Source organism: Scophthalmus maximus, chromosome 3 (genome assembly GCF_022379125.1).
Source record: "Scophthalmus maximus strain ysfricsl-2021 chromosome 3, ASM2237912v1, whole genome shotgun sequence".
Classification (NCBI taxonomy): domain Eukaryota; kingdom Metazoa; phylum Chordata; class Actinopteri; order Pleuronectiformes; family Scophthalmidae; genus Scophthalmus; species Scophthalmus maximus.
In genome coordinates, this window is record NC_061517.1 from 18,274,457 (window position 1) to 18,288,909 (window position 14,453).

The window sequence follows — 14,453 nt, forward strand, 5'->3', positions numbered from 1 at the left end:
TTAAATGCAATGTTTACTGTCACGTAGTCAGTCTGTAAAAGGTTTGGACAAAACAGAAGCCTCCCCGTGCGGCATTTCGAAGATATCTTACCGCGAACACCACCGTGGAGCTGTCAGCTCGCATTGCCATTTCATCTCCATAACCACCGCTGACAACAACCACCGCGCGCATGCGCAGTAGGGGAATGTCCGCATGTCGCAATGGCCTGTGGTCGGTGTAGTCTTTAAGGCAGTTTTCGACATGAGCGGTTATTTGCTCGCAGCCGCGACTAATCTCTGGTTCCCTGCGTATCTTAAGTACACCGTACAACAGTGACAATGTCGATAAACATAAAAATACGACGTGTAATCATAGATTTGCTAATAATACCGCGTGTAATACGTTTTTCACAACTTCCGGATCAAGCAGACCCAAACGAATCAAGTGACAACCGCACAGGAAGTGAAAGCTGGTCTCCAAAATAAAACAACAACGTTCAGCGGTGTTTTGAAAACTCTTAAGTTTACTGTTTCATATCCATATCAATAATTTCTCTCGAAATCCAGTAATAATATAATCACTTTTAACACAAAGATATAGAATATGGATTAGTCTATATTATGATATATGATAACAGGCTCAAACTATAGTTACACAGGGCTTTACAATAAGAGTCCACAATGCTATAGCTGAAGTTTTCTCTGGGTAATTAATAGTCATATTTCAAAGTTGTGGAGTCACGTTTTTCATAATAAATATTTTTGAGAAATCCGCGTAGGCGAAGGAGTGACTCTTTATTTTGAAAACGGAAAGCGGAAGTCAAGTTGCTCGTTGTCGTCACGACGACTGGTGTGAGTGAGGCAGCATGGATGACATGGAGAACTGGCCAGAAGTAGAGAAAGCTGCGGCCGAGAAGAGGCGTGAGCTGGTCCTACAGGGTCCCGGCGTCGACAAGAGGGTGTCCTCCCACGGGGGGCTCGTCTCGTCCATCTTCTCCCTCACGCTGCTGAATTACCTGGAGGTCAGCCAGTGCCCGAGTTTGACAGAGATCCACGAGGACATCCGGCGCCTGACCACCCTCCAGAGCCTCATCCTGTGCAGGAACAAACTGGCCTCCGTCCCGAGTGCCATCGGCGACCTCCGGTCCCTGAGGGTCCTGGACCTGTCGGTCAACGACCTGACGGTTCTGCCGGACGGCCTCGTCCAGCTGAGGGAGCTGAACACGCTGAACGTGAGCTGCAACCGGCTGGAGGCGCTGCCCGAGGGGCTGGGCCAGTGCACCAAGCTGTCCACCATCAACGTCTCCAAGAACCGCATCACCGGCTTCCCCGCGGACTTCTACTCCGAGCGGCTGGATCTGCTCAGCAGCCTGGTGGCCTCCGACAACTGCATCCGGGAGCTGAGCGGGGACGTCCACAAGCTCGCCGCCCTGAAGGTTTGGCCGAACCTCGCCCACAGACCCTCGGACAGGCTATGAACGACACAGATGTAGCTTGAATCGAAAAGTGCGACTATGTTATCAGAGGAAGCATAGACTTCCTTTGTCCTGGCTGGATTAAAACTCACGCCGAATTTAAGAGCAACCGTCCCCCGTCGTGGTGAATAGGTTTCATTTTAGCTGGCGAAGGTTAACGTTCTGTTAAAATGCGATGTGTCGCTAAACTGTCAGATCTTTGAACGGAGTTTGGCGAGTAATGTGTCTGGGCCAGTTTAAAATGCAGTACAGTCTGGTCTGTAGTTGTTGTTGTTGTTGTTGTTGTTGTTGTTGTGACTACACATTAATACGGAAGAGTATTAGGGGCCAGGCTTAAAAATGAAAATGAACTTGAAATGTCAAGATTAAAGTTAAGGAATACATGAAACTGCTAACATATTGAGCATGCATATGTTTGATGAACCAGAGGCGTTGCCTGCATTCTCTACATTTCCACTTTTTTTTCTCGACATATCTACTTTTTGCTTGAAATGCAAAAGGGGTAAAAGAAAAAAAATCTTCCACTAATTTTTCCCTCATAAATTAAATCTCACAAAGGTGCTAAACTTGTCTTGTCCTCCTCCACCCCAGGTTCTGGATCTTTCTCAAAACAAGCTGAGCGAGATCCCGTCCGAGCTGAGCGACTGCCCCAAGCTGAAGGAGATCAACTTCAAGGGCAACAAGCTGAGCGACAAACGCCTCGAGAAGATGGTCAACGGCTGCCAGACCAAGTCCATCCTCGAGTACCTCAGGGGAAAGGGGAAAGGGCGACAGGGAGAGGACGGGGGCGACGCGGACGGCGGACGCAACGCCGACAAGAGGAAACGGCAGCAGCAGAGGAAGAAGAAGGACAAGGGGGCGGAGGAGCCGGACGAGGTGGAGGAGCTGAACAAGATGGTGCTGAGGGTCCTCCACGTTTCGGACGCGTCCGCGGCGCTCGAGGTCAAAGTGACCGCCGAGGTCAAGGACGTCCGGCCGTACTTGGTGTGCTGCGTGGTCCGGGGCATGAACCTCAAGCCTGGCAACTCTCTCAAACGGTTCCTCGTGGCTCAGGTAAGGTGGAAACCGTGGCATTACGTCAGACTGTGTTAAGTGTAAAGTAATAATAATCCACGTGGGCAGTGTGCTTACCAGAAAGAGTCCCCTGCTGTTTTTTTCTAGACAAAGCTCCACGATGACCTGTGTGGCAAAAGGACCACCGCGACCATTGCGACTCATGACGTGCAGCTTCTCAAGGGTCCACTGACATACGACGTCAAACCGCCGACCCAGCTCAAGGTATGATTGCTCCATTCTCTTCAGTATTATATGTAGTTTTGATTCCTGCCAGGCAGTAAAAGTCTCTCTTTTTGCTGCGATCAAACCAACAAAGAATTTTATTGACAGTCAGAAAAGTCCTCTGGTTTCTCCCCAACCCTAACCCTGTTTCAAAAAACAACAACATTTCATTTCGGTTAGATTGTTGCGCTGGGCCGGAAGGAGATGACGGCAGTCGAGCTGATCCGACTCCTCCACCTGGAGGCGGAGGACCTGAGGAAGCAGAAGAAAAGGCAGAACGTTACTGGCCTCCACAAGTGAGTACGACGTACGGTGTAACTCTGCTGTACGGAGCCTTTTGCCTCTTATCAGGGTCAAAAAGGTTAACGGTGAACTGCAGCCTGGAGTCAAGGGAGGATACTTAGTGAAATCCCTTTGTGTTGAAGACACATTAGCTGATTTTCAGAATAAAACTTTACGGCGATGCATGAGGCACCTGTGTAACTTGCTCACTATATTTATTTTATTCATAAGTATGCTGGACCCCAGTTTTAGTCTTGATTCAGTTCCACCTCAGTGTGTCATAAGCAGTAGGAGGTATTAACCCAAAGGAATCATGAGCTTATTGATCCCACATTTATTCTACAGGTATATCTGATCAGTGTGTGCTTAAAAAGAAAAGCAGGAAAAATTGAGATTTAGAAACAATATTTATCTGTGTCAGTGGTATAGAAATGGCTGCTTATAATTAATGACGTGACTGACTTATAAAATCATCTTTTCTCAGTCTGTGGTTCATTCAGACGGTAGCAGCCTGCTTCAAAACTACATACACAAAACAAATCCTGACTGTGCGTGACAGCTTACAACCCTGTCAGAGCTGAATCTTTCATCATTTTTCAAGTCGATCATCTCAAGAATATTACGTCTTATGCATTCTATTTTTTGCGTCTATTTTTTTTACAGATACCTGCAGCTTTTACAAGGAAAAGCGTTCTATCCCTGCCTAGTCGATGCGGAAGGGCATGTGATCTCATTCCCGCCTATTACCAACAGTGAGAACACCAAGGTGTGTATGTCAAGTATATAAGTCAATAACACGTCTGACTTATGTCGGCTTGTTTGATGTGCCACACAGTTTTTAACTGTGACCTCCAGCCTGTGTCAGTGTCTTGTCGTGATGTAAGAGGAATATTAACACGATCAGTTGACTGTGCGTCACAGATCAAGAAGACGACCAGAGAGTTGTTTTTGGAGGTGACGAGTGCAACCAGCCTGCAGACCTGTAAAGACATTATGGACGCTCTGATTGTGGTAAGCGTCTCCTTCTGTCATTAGAATAATCATGCTCATTTTGGTTTGTTACAACTTGGACCAAGGGAGGCTCAGGCTCCACCTTTTGACAGTAACAGTGCATAGCGTGGAAGTGAAATTTGATTGTCGGATATTTTATCACACAAGTCAACAGAGGGTGGCGCCAGAGGAAAGCTTGTGGAAAGTTTAGTGTGTGCGTGAAGGTAAAGATACCTTTTGTTTAAACAAGAGGACATTTTTGCACTCATCTGAGCCTCTACAGGAACGGCGGCAAAAAAATATGATGATGAATACACATTTGCAAATGCCTGTACACATTTGCAAAGCATTTGCAGATTCTTTTAGTTGCTTTGTGGTTTTTAACGCCACTGCCTCCCTCCTCCACTGGCATTTGTTTGACCCCCTGTGTTTACTTTTTCATCTGGGAGATATTTGTGAATGAAATGCATCCAAGAAACAAAGAAATTAAATGTTTGAAGTATATCTCATTGAGGCGGAAAAGGAAGAAACAACAAAATTACAAACAGGTATCTAAAGGCAAATTCCCTTTTCTCTCCAGAAAATGGCAGAGTTGAACAAGTTCACAGCGGAGCATCGCGAGGAGGCGGGGTCAGACGGGGAGGGAGACGGTCCCCCCGAACCGGCGACCGGCGGCAGCGAGATCTCCAGCGAGCTGATCGTCCAGCAGGTCCGAACTGTCGACCAAGACGGGAACCTGAAGGTCGTCTACCCGTCCAAGACCGACTTCTCCAAAGACATCAGCAATCTGACCATCATTTGGTAGTCGTGCCGTGAATAACCTGCTTACACTTTCATATGCTACACAAAGTCATTTAATGTTTGGGCATTTACAACACACAAATCTGATCCTGTAGGATTTTCATAACGGCGTCCTTTAAGCGTCACCTGTTGATGAATTTAAATATATAAGATTGCACAGCTTTACAAACCCCATCGAATTATACTTAAATAAGTCATTTTGCCACATCCTTAAAGCATGACCCACATGACATACTGTATGTCCAAATATTCGTATTTTTGTATTATTTACGGACTGAAGACAACTTGTCCGTCGGTGAAATTCATTTTGTTCAGCTGACATTGGCTTTAAGTCGGACTGCTCACTGATCTGTGCCACTGGAAAGTTTGTATTTATATTTATCAACGACTGGAACTTTCCCTTTAAGCAGCAGCAAATGACATCTACACAAGACTGAATAAACGTCTCTTTTTGTTTTCATACATTGTACAGTAGTTTCATGCGCCACACACAATGTTTGCTGTTCCACTTGAGTTTCTGTAGGTTATTATTTTCTTCGCCGTGGCACCGAACATGGAATCCATTTGATTTTTGGTGTGGATCGAGGAATTGCGAGAGTATTTTTAGTCAATTTCTCAGGACATAATGTATGGCTCTTCATTTTGGGCCTTGGTATAAACTTTACTGAGTTCCATTCTAGTTTTCTATGTTTAACAATTGAAAAGAAAAATGTCCAATAGACTGACAGGTCAACCTGCCCACAAATGTTTACCATTACCTTTTTGCATCTCACTTTAAGGAAGACTTGTTCTGATTGTATCTTGTCCAGGGCTTCACGCAGTGTTGGTGATAATTAACATTGATTTGAAATTTGAGTTCCCAAAAGCCTGCGTGGGCCTAACTGTCCCTTGTGTCTGGAACTGGACGCTGCTTTTAGGTTGTTTTTTTTACATTTCTCTAGCCAATGGACAAAATCACAAACTGGCACGTGTATTTCATTCAATGCATGTTTATTGTGATCAGACTTAAGCATGTCTACACAAGGGGCAGTGAATTCCCAACAGGATCTGCAATAGAAAAAAAAAAGATTCAATTGAGTTCAGATAATTAAAACCAGTGAACATCTCTCTATCTTTTTTCCCCCGACCACATAGTGATATATATATTCAGACAGACAGCTACTTACATTCACACACGTATGCCACCTCCAGGTACTTGTAGGTGCCAGCACAGGGGTCTCCAAACACCGAGTTGCTTGCTCTGATGGTGCAGCTGTTTTTCCCATTACAGCTGTGGATGCGGCATAACATGAGTGAACACAGGTTTGTGATGGAGGTGATGATTAGTTTTAAAATATCTGTAATAAAAGCCTTTTCATCTGCTAAATGATTGCAGGGTAAATATCCAAACACACACTCTGCAGATTACAGTTTCTTCTTGGCGTAATACACACTGAAATGAACTGTGCCCCTTACTTTGAAAGTGGTTTTGTACATAATGTGAAAAGAGAAACGTTTTTATGAATTCAAATTCAGTCGTGTACCCATGACAAAAGTGTTGAGGTCTTCATTTTCTCGTGTCACTATTCAGCAAAGACTGAGTAACTGTACCTCTGAGCCACTTTGCTGGTGGGGTGGGGGCAGTCGACATTTATAATCTGAGACTCAGGCCGCTTATAGGAGCAGGTCGTTCGGTCACGGCGTCCGTAGTGGGCTCCGTACACAAATATGACCTGCCCTTCATCTAAAAGACAAAAAGAAGACAAAAGCGGCAAAGTGGGAATGAAAGGTGCATTGAAAATGTCAATCTGCTTGTCTGATATTAATCCACCCTAAATGCAAAAAAAGGAAAATATTTAATCTCACCACAGAACAAATGTGCCAGAGACCCCTCACACGTGAAGAAGTGAACTGTCAAAAGTAACACAGATATGATTAGAAAAACGCATTATCACACCGTCTTTGAGGGTTGAAGTCGCTGTAGGTTTTGCGCAGACGTGTGACTGACTTGCTGGAGTACAAGTGTAGTTGGTCTCCAGATATTTGAAGATTCCTTGACAGGGATCAGAGGAACGGACGATGTTGGTGTTTATCTCGCACGCCCGCTTGCCATCGCACCTTTAGGAATGACAGTGAGAGCATGATCTCGCATGATCATAAAAGGTGTGAATCAGATCAGATACCACATATTTCGAGACATAGAAGATTTGTCTTTGTCTTTTGAGACCTGTACAAGACGTTCACTGCACATTTTTGATCAGGTCTCTAGGGATTGCAATTCTAGTCCCTAAACACCTTGGTTCCCAGAGAAATATTGATAACTCAATAAGTAGGAGGTTTAACCACGGCATATGGAGAGAGAAAAAAAACGTCCATAGTCCCCAGAGGATGAATCCTACTCACTCAATGTGGGTGAGTTTTAGTTTATGAGCCCGCAACGGGTCAGAATTACTCTTTTACTAATACCTCAGTCCGTGCGAGGATGCTCCCAAATAAAACAAGGCATTCACATTAGCAGATTATTTAATATGACACCTTTCAAAGAGCAAGTTCCAAAGAGCTTCACAAAAGTAAAGTACTATATACCTTTACTAAACGTACTGAGACAATTAGCGTGGCAGACCGCTGCATTGCTACGCAATTACAAGTTTGACAAGGAATGTCTGCAGCAAAAAAAGGAGGCCAGGTACATTGGCACAACGATAGACACCTTAAAAATGAATTATCAGGTCTCAATTGTGCATTCATTGTTATTATCAGCACTAAGAGTCAATACACTAATCCTATAGTTTCTACTTAACACTTGGTCATACTATTAGGTCGTTCGGGTACATCAACATCAAAAACAAATAAAATTAATCATTAACTGAACTTGATCGTTAATATAAATTGTTTAAACTTCATAATGTACAAGTAAATAAGGATAAACAAGTCATCACATTTTCCAGCGTGGTAGTAGATGTAAGGAGGAGTAGGCCTACCTGTTCCTGATGACATTCACGGTGTTGTTTTGAGAGCACTTTGTGTTGGCGAGCTGGGCCTGTGGTCTGCCTTCGCTGCATATCTTGCTATCAGTACGTCCGTACAGCGCTGCATGCACACGGATCACTCCGGGATCTGCTCACACACAAGGGGGGAATCAATAAAAAAAGAGACAGGACCAGAGGGAAAGTGTTTTCATAAAGAAATCAATGTGTTGTTAATTGTACGCAGACTCGGCTGATTCATACCTCTTTTGTTGTTCTTAAAAATATTAATTTCTACCATAAACATAAAAATAGTTGCTCAAAAACATGCAAAACACCCAAGCCCCCTATATTTATAATTTGATGATCTTATGTTTGAAACTATGTTGGCATATACATTCAAGTGTAAAGAAAAATTGGAGTTGGAGTCAGTGCCATTTGTGATAGACACTGGAACTTTGCAGATACAAATGGCTAATAATGTTTATTTGTACCATCCAAAATCTTTAAATGCCTCATCACTGGCTGAGCAATTTTATTAAGGTCTCCAAGAATTGGTGCACGATTCATTGCGGTCACAAAGATTTAGAAAAGTTCGGTCATACCACAGCCCAGGCGTTGGACATTGCTGCCGTTGTCGCAGGTGACAGCTCTCTCTGTGGAAACTATTAGAATAGAAAATATGAAAGTTCAGATTGAAGTGCGAAAATGTTGTATTGAGGAAATAAGTTCAAGCATTCTCATATACCACAGTCACAGTTTACCTGTTGTCTGGAGCAAACACGTTGTCGCCAGCACTGGAAGAAAAGAAAAAAACATCAGTGTGAAAATGTCCCAGCGAAAACACACAGCACGAGTCACAGAGTAACTTACTTAAAATCGAAAAGGTTTCCATGTTTGAATAATACAAATAAAAATACAATAGTGAATACTGAATACAACAGTTTGGGGTTTTCAGTGTTGAATATTTCAGAAAGTATGTGAAACAAACACTGAGGGCAGTCTTGTGTGTGGCGACCGTTCCTTCAGAAGAAAAGAAGAGACCCCCAAACTCCAATCAGATATGATAACAGTCCCCATCCTGCTCAAGACAGCAGAAGAAAAAACCACATCATTGTTTTCCTAGTTGTCAGGGCACTTGTGTACTCACACAGTGTGGCGCTGAGGCCGAAGTGGAGCATGGTCTCAGAGGATCCCGTCTTCGGTGAACTGTGGGACTGATGGTGTCCTGGGACTGGCACCTGTATTTATTGTGTCTCGGCCCGGCCTGCAGAACAAAGGCCTCACCTTAAGCAACCGGCTCGTTGTTTTGCAATGGTTCATGGTTCACTTAGGTGTTTTCCCGCATGACAACACCCCTTTGTCACATCTTCTTCCTTGAAGGAGTTCCGCTTCTCTTTGGGGTGTAGGCAGACCGGAGAGTCCTGTCTCGAGGAGTGTCCACCATCGTTTCAGTCCATGTGGTTGTGTGACTATTTCTTATTGGCTCAGTTTGCAATTTTAAAAATATAGTCTCATGAATTCACGAGTGTCTCGCATTTCAGAGGACCAGCAGGAGTGTCTTTGAGACTGCGAAGTGTGCCCTTGTTTTCCAATAACACACTCTGGGTACCAGGAAGCTGACACAGAAAACCCTAAAGTTCCTATTGTCCTTTTTTTTTGTCTCTCAACTTCCTGGAAGATCAACAAATTCCAAACACCGACAGTCACCGCAGGAGGGGGAATTAACCCGGGCTGCTTAGAAAGTTCTGAAGCCAGTCGAGTGGGGAATTCCTCGGCCATGTGTTTGATAACACTTTTTTCGGTTGATTTATTCTCCACTTTAAAGTGAATTGGTTTTATTTTGGTGCGATGTTTTTTTTGTTTGATTTGACCTATTCAAGCTCAAGTTGGAGCTGAACCCTGTAATTGCAGGTTCAGCAACAAGTGTATGGTCTCGGCCAGTTTGAAGAGATGGGAGCTAAATGTGAATCTGAGTGCGACGCACAGTGGAAATATTCAGTCGGTTGGTAAAGTTGACTGCGTGGTACAATTAACAACCCCATCATGATCCGTGGCATGTGCAGTTTGAACATGCTTAGCGGGCCCTGATCAACATGATTTTGTCACAAGATGGCAAGAAGAAAAGATCTGGACTGGAGTGCGGTTGGCAGTGAAGTGATGCGAAGCATTAAGAAAAAATTGGAAAGACGGAAAGAGAGCGGTTCAGGCCCTGACAACTTGACCCCTACAATGAGGGGGTCCGGTGACTCTGTTGTGCTGTGGGGGCATTTTGCTGGCATGGTTCTTTCTCTACTTGTCTCTTCGGGGGGGGTCTTATCTAGAGACTAGTGGGATCCATGCCAAGGTGTACTACAGTTCTTCTGTTTACACCGGTGGTGGCCCAGCAAGTTACGCTTTTCCTTTGTTATCCGTCTTTACATGGAAATGCACTCAAACATCCTCATTCCACACACATGCAAACATCCTCATTCCACACACACAAGCACATACAGATAGATAGATAGATATCTGCCATCACTAAAACAGAAACAGCACTGTCAGTCTGTCATGCAGACAAAGAAGAGTAGCAAACACCTTTAACAAATTCTAAATGGGCAATATATTTTCACACTGAAAAATCATTACGAGGTACTAAGGAACACTTTGGCAAGAAAGTTGAAATTTGACAAAATCACAATTTGATTTTAATGTGTGTGTGTGTAGTGGTGATGGATACAGGCTAAAATAGCAAATTGTCACAAGCTGCAACTTACCCCACATCATATATAAGGAGCGCTTCTTGAAGCTGTTTTTGCCTATTTTACAAATGTTTATGTACTGATTCTTGCACTTTTGGGTAATATCGTCATGGTTGAATGCACTTGTTGTAAGTTTCTTTGGACAAAAGCGTCTGCTAAATTAATTTTATGTAAATCAACCACCTTCCCCACCCTTAGCTACCACCTGTCAGGCCCCTCAGAGAAATCAAATTGTAGTTTTTTTCTTTTGCTTTCATAAGGCTTGTTCATACTGACAATATGTAACACTAATGATGCTAGATCCTGCGTGCCATGATCTTTGTGTGTTGTTGTGCAGACTGGACCTGATGGCCATCGACTGCGAGAAGAAACTATGATTGAAAAACTAAAATTGGAAATTGAAAAACTGGTATTGCTATACATTCCCCATGGTTTGATCAATATATCTCTTCCATCTTTAACTTCATTCTTTTCTTTTGTTTTTTAGGTAAGAGAATGCAAATTAAGAAATAGGTAAAAGGAATTTCTTGAGTGATGGCTCTTCCTGAAGGGTGGGCCAGTGTCACACCAGCAGATGGTGTTTTGAGTCACAAACTCCATGTATTGGAGTTTAGGTTCGAGTGAATGAGTCAGTCTAGCTTCAGGAACGGTCTTTACATACTGTAACTCAGAGGTAGCACATGCAGCAACACCAGTGAGCTTGTATAGAATGACAACATCATCTATAATCGCACCAACAACATAATGGAATACATCAAAAATGTCCCTCTGGTTGTAAGTGCTAAAACTGCTGGTGCTTTAAGATCAACGTTGGGAGGGAGAGTTTAATATCATCAGACTGGGACGGGCCAACATAGTGGTTGTCAATGAGAAAAATAAATCTCATTTATATCCCGATTTCGTTTTGTTTGCTTTCTGTATATATTACTGGATTCAGACCGTAGCCACAGTTGTGACAATGTCAGGTGACTCATTCTGTCACCAGGCGTATGTACTATATCTGAGTAAATGTTGCATGGTGTTTATAGGATTGTGGACTATGCAACTGTAGAAAATGTGTTGATGAGCAACATATCAGACAGAAATCCCACTTTGTAAACAAGATCAGTTTATAAAAGCGACTAAAAAACAAAAGTCAATTTGCTGAGCACAAACTGAAAATTAGGTTGATTGTCTGCTCTTGAAAATGTGTCGCTAGGACACCAATATAAGAGAAACTAACTTTCTTTTAACTAACTACTTTAACTTTAACCACAAGTACATAAAGGTTTTCTTTCCAAGATTACATACACCCAGTTTCATTTAGCAAAGTTGCAAAAGACTAAAAATGGAGGCATGCCAATCCATACAATTGTACTGTGAAGCATTAGCATTTCTGATACGTAATCCAAAGAAATTACAATCATGATTCATGACACTGAAATTGATAAACATTAAACCTGGTCCCGAAAGTTGAGCTGAAATTGAACTATGCTTGGGTTTGAAAGTAGAGAAGTTTGCGGAGGAAGTTAAAGGAACCAGGCATTTGCTTGTAGAGCCCTTTTGCAGAGTTTTGGGAGACCTCATTGTTAACCTGGAAATAAGCACAGTTAATAATCACATGAGTCTGTGTTCAAATTAAAAAGGAGATGGATGGTCGATGGGGGGGGGGCTCACCATCATCAACATTGTAACCAAGTCATCAGTAGCAGCATTTTCCTCAAGAATACGGTCCATTGTCTTAACATACCAGGATCCTGACTCAGTGTCTCTCCAAGAAACGTAGCCTGTATAGGTCACACGGTCAAAAGTCATTAGGAAGACGTATAGGTCAAGTCAATTCATAGCTTTGACTTGCATCTGCAAGACTGCGCCAGTAATCTAAATAAACGCAGACATTCAGACACAAACCCACCTGGAAAAGTGGAGTAGGACACCAGAATGTCACTTGGCGTGGGCAGAGTGGCTCTGGCGTCAGGTTCGTCTGACGTGCTCAGGGAGTCGCTGCTGGACGACGTCGGAATGGCGTCCGTCTGGTCATCTGCTCCGAGTACGGGTGGTTCGACTTCATCGGGGGACACCTCAAAGCCGGTGTCTCTTTCACCTCCGAGACAAAAGCATTCATCCCCTGAGACCCCTTACAGTGCGTGTGCATGCTCTAGATGCTGTAGGTAGGACTCGGCATATTACACATGACTTTGTTTCATTCGACGGTGTGTTCAACGTGAGCTACCTCCTCCACACGCCTGGATGAAGAAAAGTTTGGGTTTGCCCTGTAACGAAGGGCAATGCTGGCCGTTGAGGTAGTTTGTGATGTGCTGAACTGAGACGTACTGTCCGTCCACACCGTACACTGCACCGGGGAAACGGTTGTGACTCACCTGTAAGCATAAATATGAGCACATGTCAAACTTGTATATCTAGATCTGAGCATGTGTAGAACAAAGAACGATGCAAGAACTTTTATCATAAAATAAAAAATGCCGGACAGGTCAAACCTCAGCCCCATGAGACAGCATGATAACCACACAGCAGTCATACTGGGAGTGGTCCTTCTTAGACAAAGCCGACAGTTCGTGCTTCATTTGCTGAAATGAGAAGAGGACTGTTAGCGACCAGCGTGTGTTCACACGCGTTTTCAGACATGCGGGCAGAACAAAAAAAATACAATTCTCACTCTTTGTTTCAGGTTTGTCCTGACTTCCACGAGGAAGTTGAGAGACTCGAATCTCCTCTCCAGCTTGTGGCAGTCGACGTTGGAGCCTTTGCGATTGCTCAGCTCGCTCCGAGGCTCAAACTCCACGTTGTTTATGATGAGGCAGTGTCCCCGGGGGCTGGCGTCCATTTTATAGCTCTGTGACAGGGCGAGCACGAGGAACAGGAGGAAGCAGGGGATTGAACCGATTCAGCTTTGTGTGGGTTGTTAAGTGCCTAGTTGATAAATGGTGCTTACCTGGATGCTGTCCCGTCGTACTCTGCCCGGAGGCCTGGGTCTCATGCTCTCCCTTTCAGGTGCTGTGACATGAACACCAATGTGTGTTTAAACACAAATCAATTTACTTGATTATTACTAATATGTGGATTAACTACATATCTTACATGGAGTGGGAGTAGTGCCGGGTCTCTGTATTGGATGGACAGGGACGTTGTCTTTTCTCTGCTTATCAACATCCATCGGGGAGGCTGGTAAAGAAACAGAGAGCACACGTATGAAACGGCACCACACAAGTGTTCACGTGACAATAATTACTGAGAGCATTTTCCTACAAAGAGGACAGCTACGATATGAATGATGATGGGACGTCCTGTGGGATCACACACTTACTGACTGGGAGAGGCTTGACAACCGGGCGATCGACCTGAGTGGGTGCTGCGGGCTGCAGGTGAACCGTCGGAATGCCATTCCGCAGGAGCTCGGCCAGACTCTGCTGACCCGCCTCCTGGAGACACTGCAGGAACAATGGGAAGGCTCGACTGCCGCGGGTCTCCAAGTCCCGGACCAGCTGCCTGGCCTGGTCACGTCTGGTCCCCGAGCCCTGAGGGGAGGACACGTACTCTGCGTCATGCCAGCGACAGGCCCACAGCCACGAACCAAACTGTGACCCACGCGTGTCCTACCTTGATCTCGTCGATCATGTCCTGGGTGAAAACTCCCTTTTCGAGGAGGCCGTCATAGAGGTCTGATGGCTCCAGGTCCCTCACCAGACTGGTCCTGTTGCACTGAAGAATCTTCTTGTGCTTTTCATCCATTCTCCATCCGACAAGGTAACTAACAGACGATGTCAAAGCGAGCGCATTGATTCAACTCGCTTCCAAAAGTGGGAGATGACACTTTATCCGTCCACAAATGCAGGAAGTCCTTTATTCAAATTCGGTTTGTCTTTAACGGGGCTCGGTTGCACTCGCCACTTCCTTGTTTACATCACCACTGGCCTGTGATTGGTCCACTGGGGGAGTAAAGAAGAAGAAAAAAATTGAGTGCG

General features: G+C 44.3%; 4 protein-coding genes across 8 annotated transcripts in view; 1 reads left to right on the forward strand and 3 right to left on the reverse strand.

Moving 5' to 3' along the window:
• The window catches only part of cep104 (centrosomal protein 104), a 30,865-nt gene extending 30,458 nt beyond the window's left edge, over window positions 1-407 (reverse strand). For 2 of the 5 annotated variants that reach the window (XM_035644983.2, XM_035644982.2), the window contains exon 1: window positions 92-401. The gene's annotated coding sequence lies outside the window, so the exon portion shown is untranslated. Of the gene's footprint in view, window positions 1-91 lie in introns of all 5 variants that reach the window. The other 3 variants (XR_004795262.2, XR_004795263.2, XM_035644981.2) reach the window with 3 other exon arrangements.
• A 408-nt stretch (window positions 408-815) lies between these two features.
• lrrc47 (leucine rich repeat containing 47) lies at window positions 816-5,265 on the forward strand. The gene is made up of 7 exons (XM_035644986.2): window positions 816-1,415; window positions 2,046-2,507; window positions 2,616-2,732; window positions 2,913-3,028; window positions 3,678-3,780; window positions 3,936-4,025; window positions 4,585-5,265. Exons 1-7 carry the CDS (start codon window positions 846-848, stop codon window positions 4,807-4,809), a joined length of 1,683 nt encoding a protein of 560 aa, XP_035500879.2. The 5' UTR covers window positions 816-845; the 3' UTR covers window positions 4,810-5,265.
• Window positions 5,266-5,778: 513 nt separating this feature from the next.
• Window positions 5,779-9,029, reverse strand: LOC118316496 (L-rhamnose-binding lectin SML). The gene is made up of 9 exons (XM_047330938.1): window positions 8,901-9,029; window positions 8,515-8,547; window positions 8,356-8,415; window positions 7,766-7,901; window positions 6,793-6,902; window positions 6,651-6,695; window positions 6,396-6,528; window positions 5,972-6,075; window positions 5,779-5,852 (listed from the first exon to the last, which is right to left on the reverse strand). Exons 1-9 carry the CDS (start codon window positions 8,929-8,931, stop codon window positions 5,821-5,823), a joined length of 684 nt encoding a protein of 227 aa, XP_047186894.1. The 5' UTR covers window positions 8,932-9,029; the 3' UTR covers window positions 5,779-5,820.
• A 2,553-nt stretch (window positions 9,030-11,582) lies between these two features.
• Window positions 11,583-14,405, reverse strand: casp9 (caspase 9, apoptosis-related cysteine peptidase). The gene is made up of 10 exons (XM_035644988.2): window positions 14,089-14,405; window positions 13,796-14,006; window positions 13,570-13,653; window positions 13,424-13,485; window positions 13,148-13,324; window positions 12,969-13,058; window positions 12,704-12,851; window positions 12,386-12,574; window positions 12,148-12,257; window positions 11,583-12,064 (listed from the first exon to the last, which is right to left on the reverse strand). Exons 1-10 carry the CDS (start codon window positions 14,218-14,220, stop codon window positions 11,960-11,962), a joined length of 1,308 nt encoding a protein of 435 aa, XP_035500881.2. The 5' UTR covers window positions 14,221-14,405; the 3' UTR covers window positions 11,583-11,959.
• Window positions 14,406-14,453: the final 48 nt, after the last annotated feature.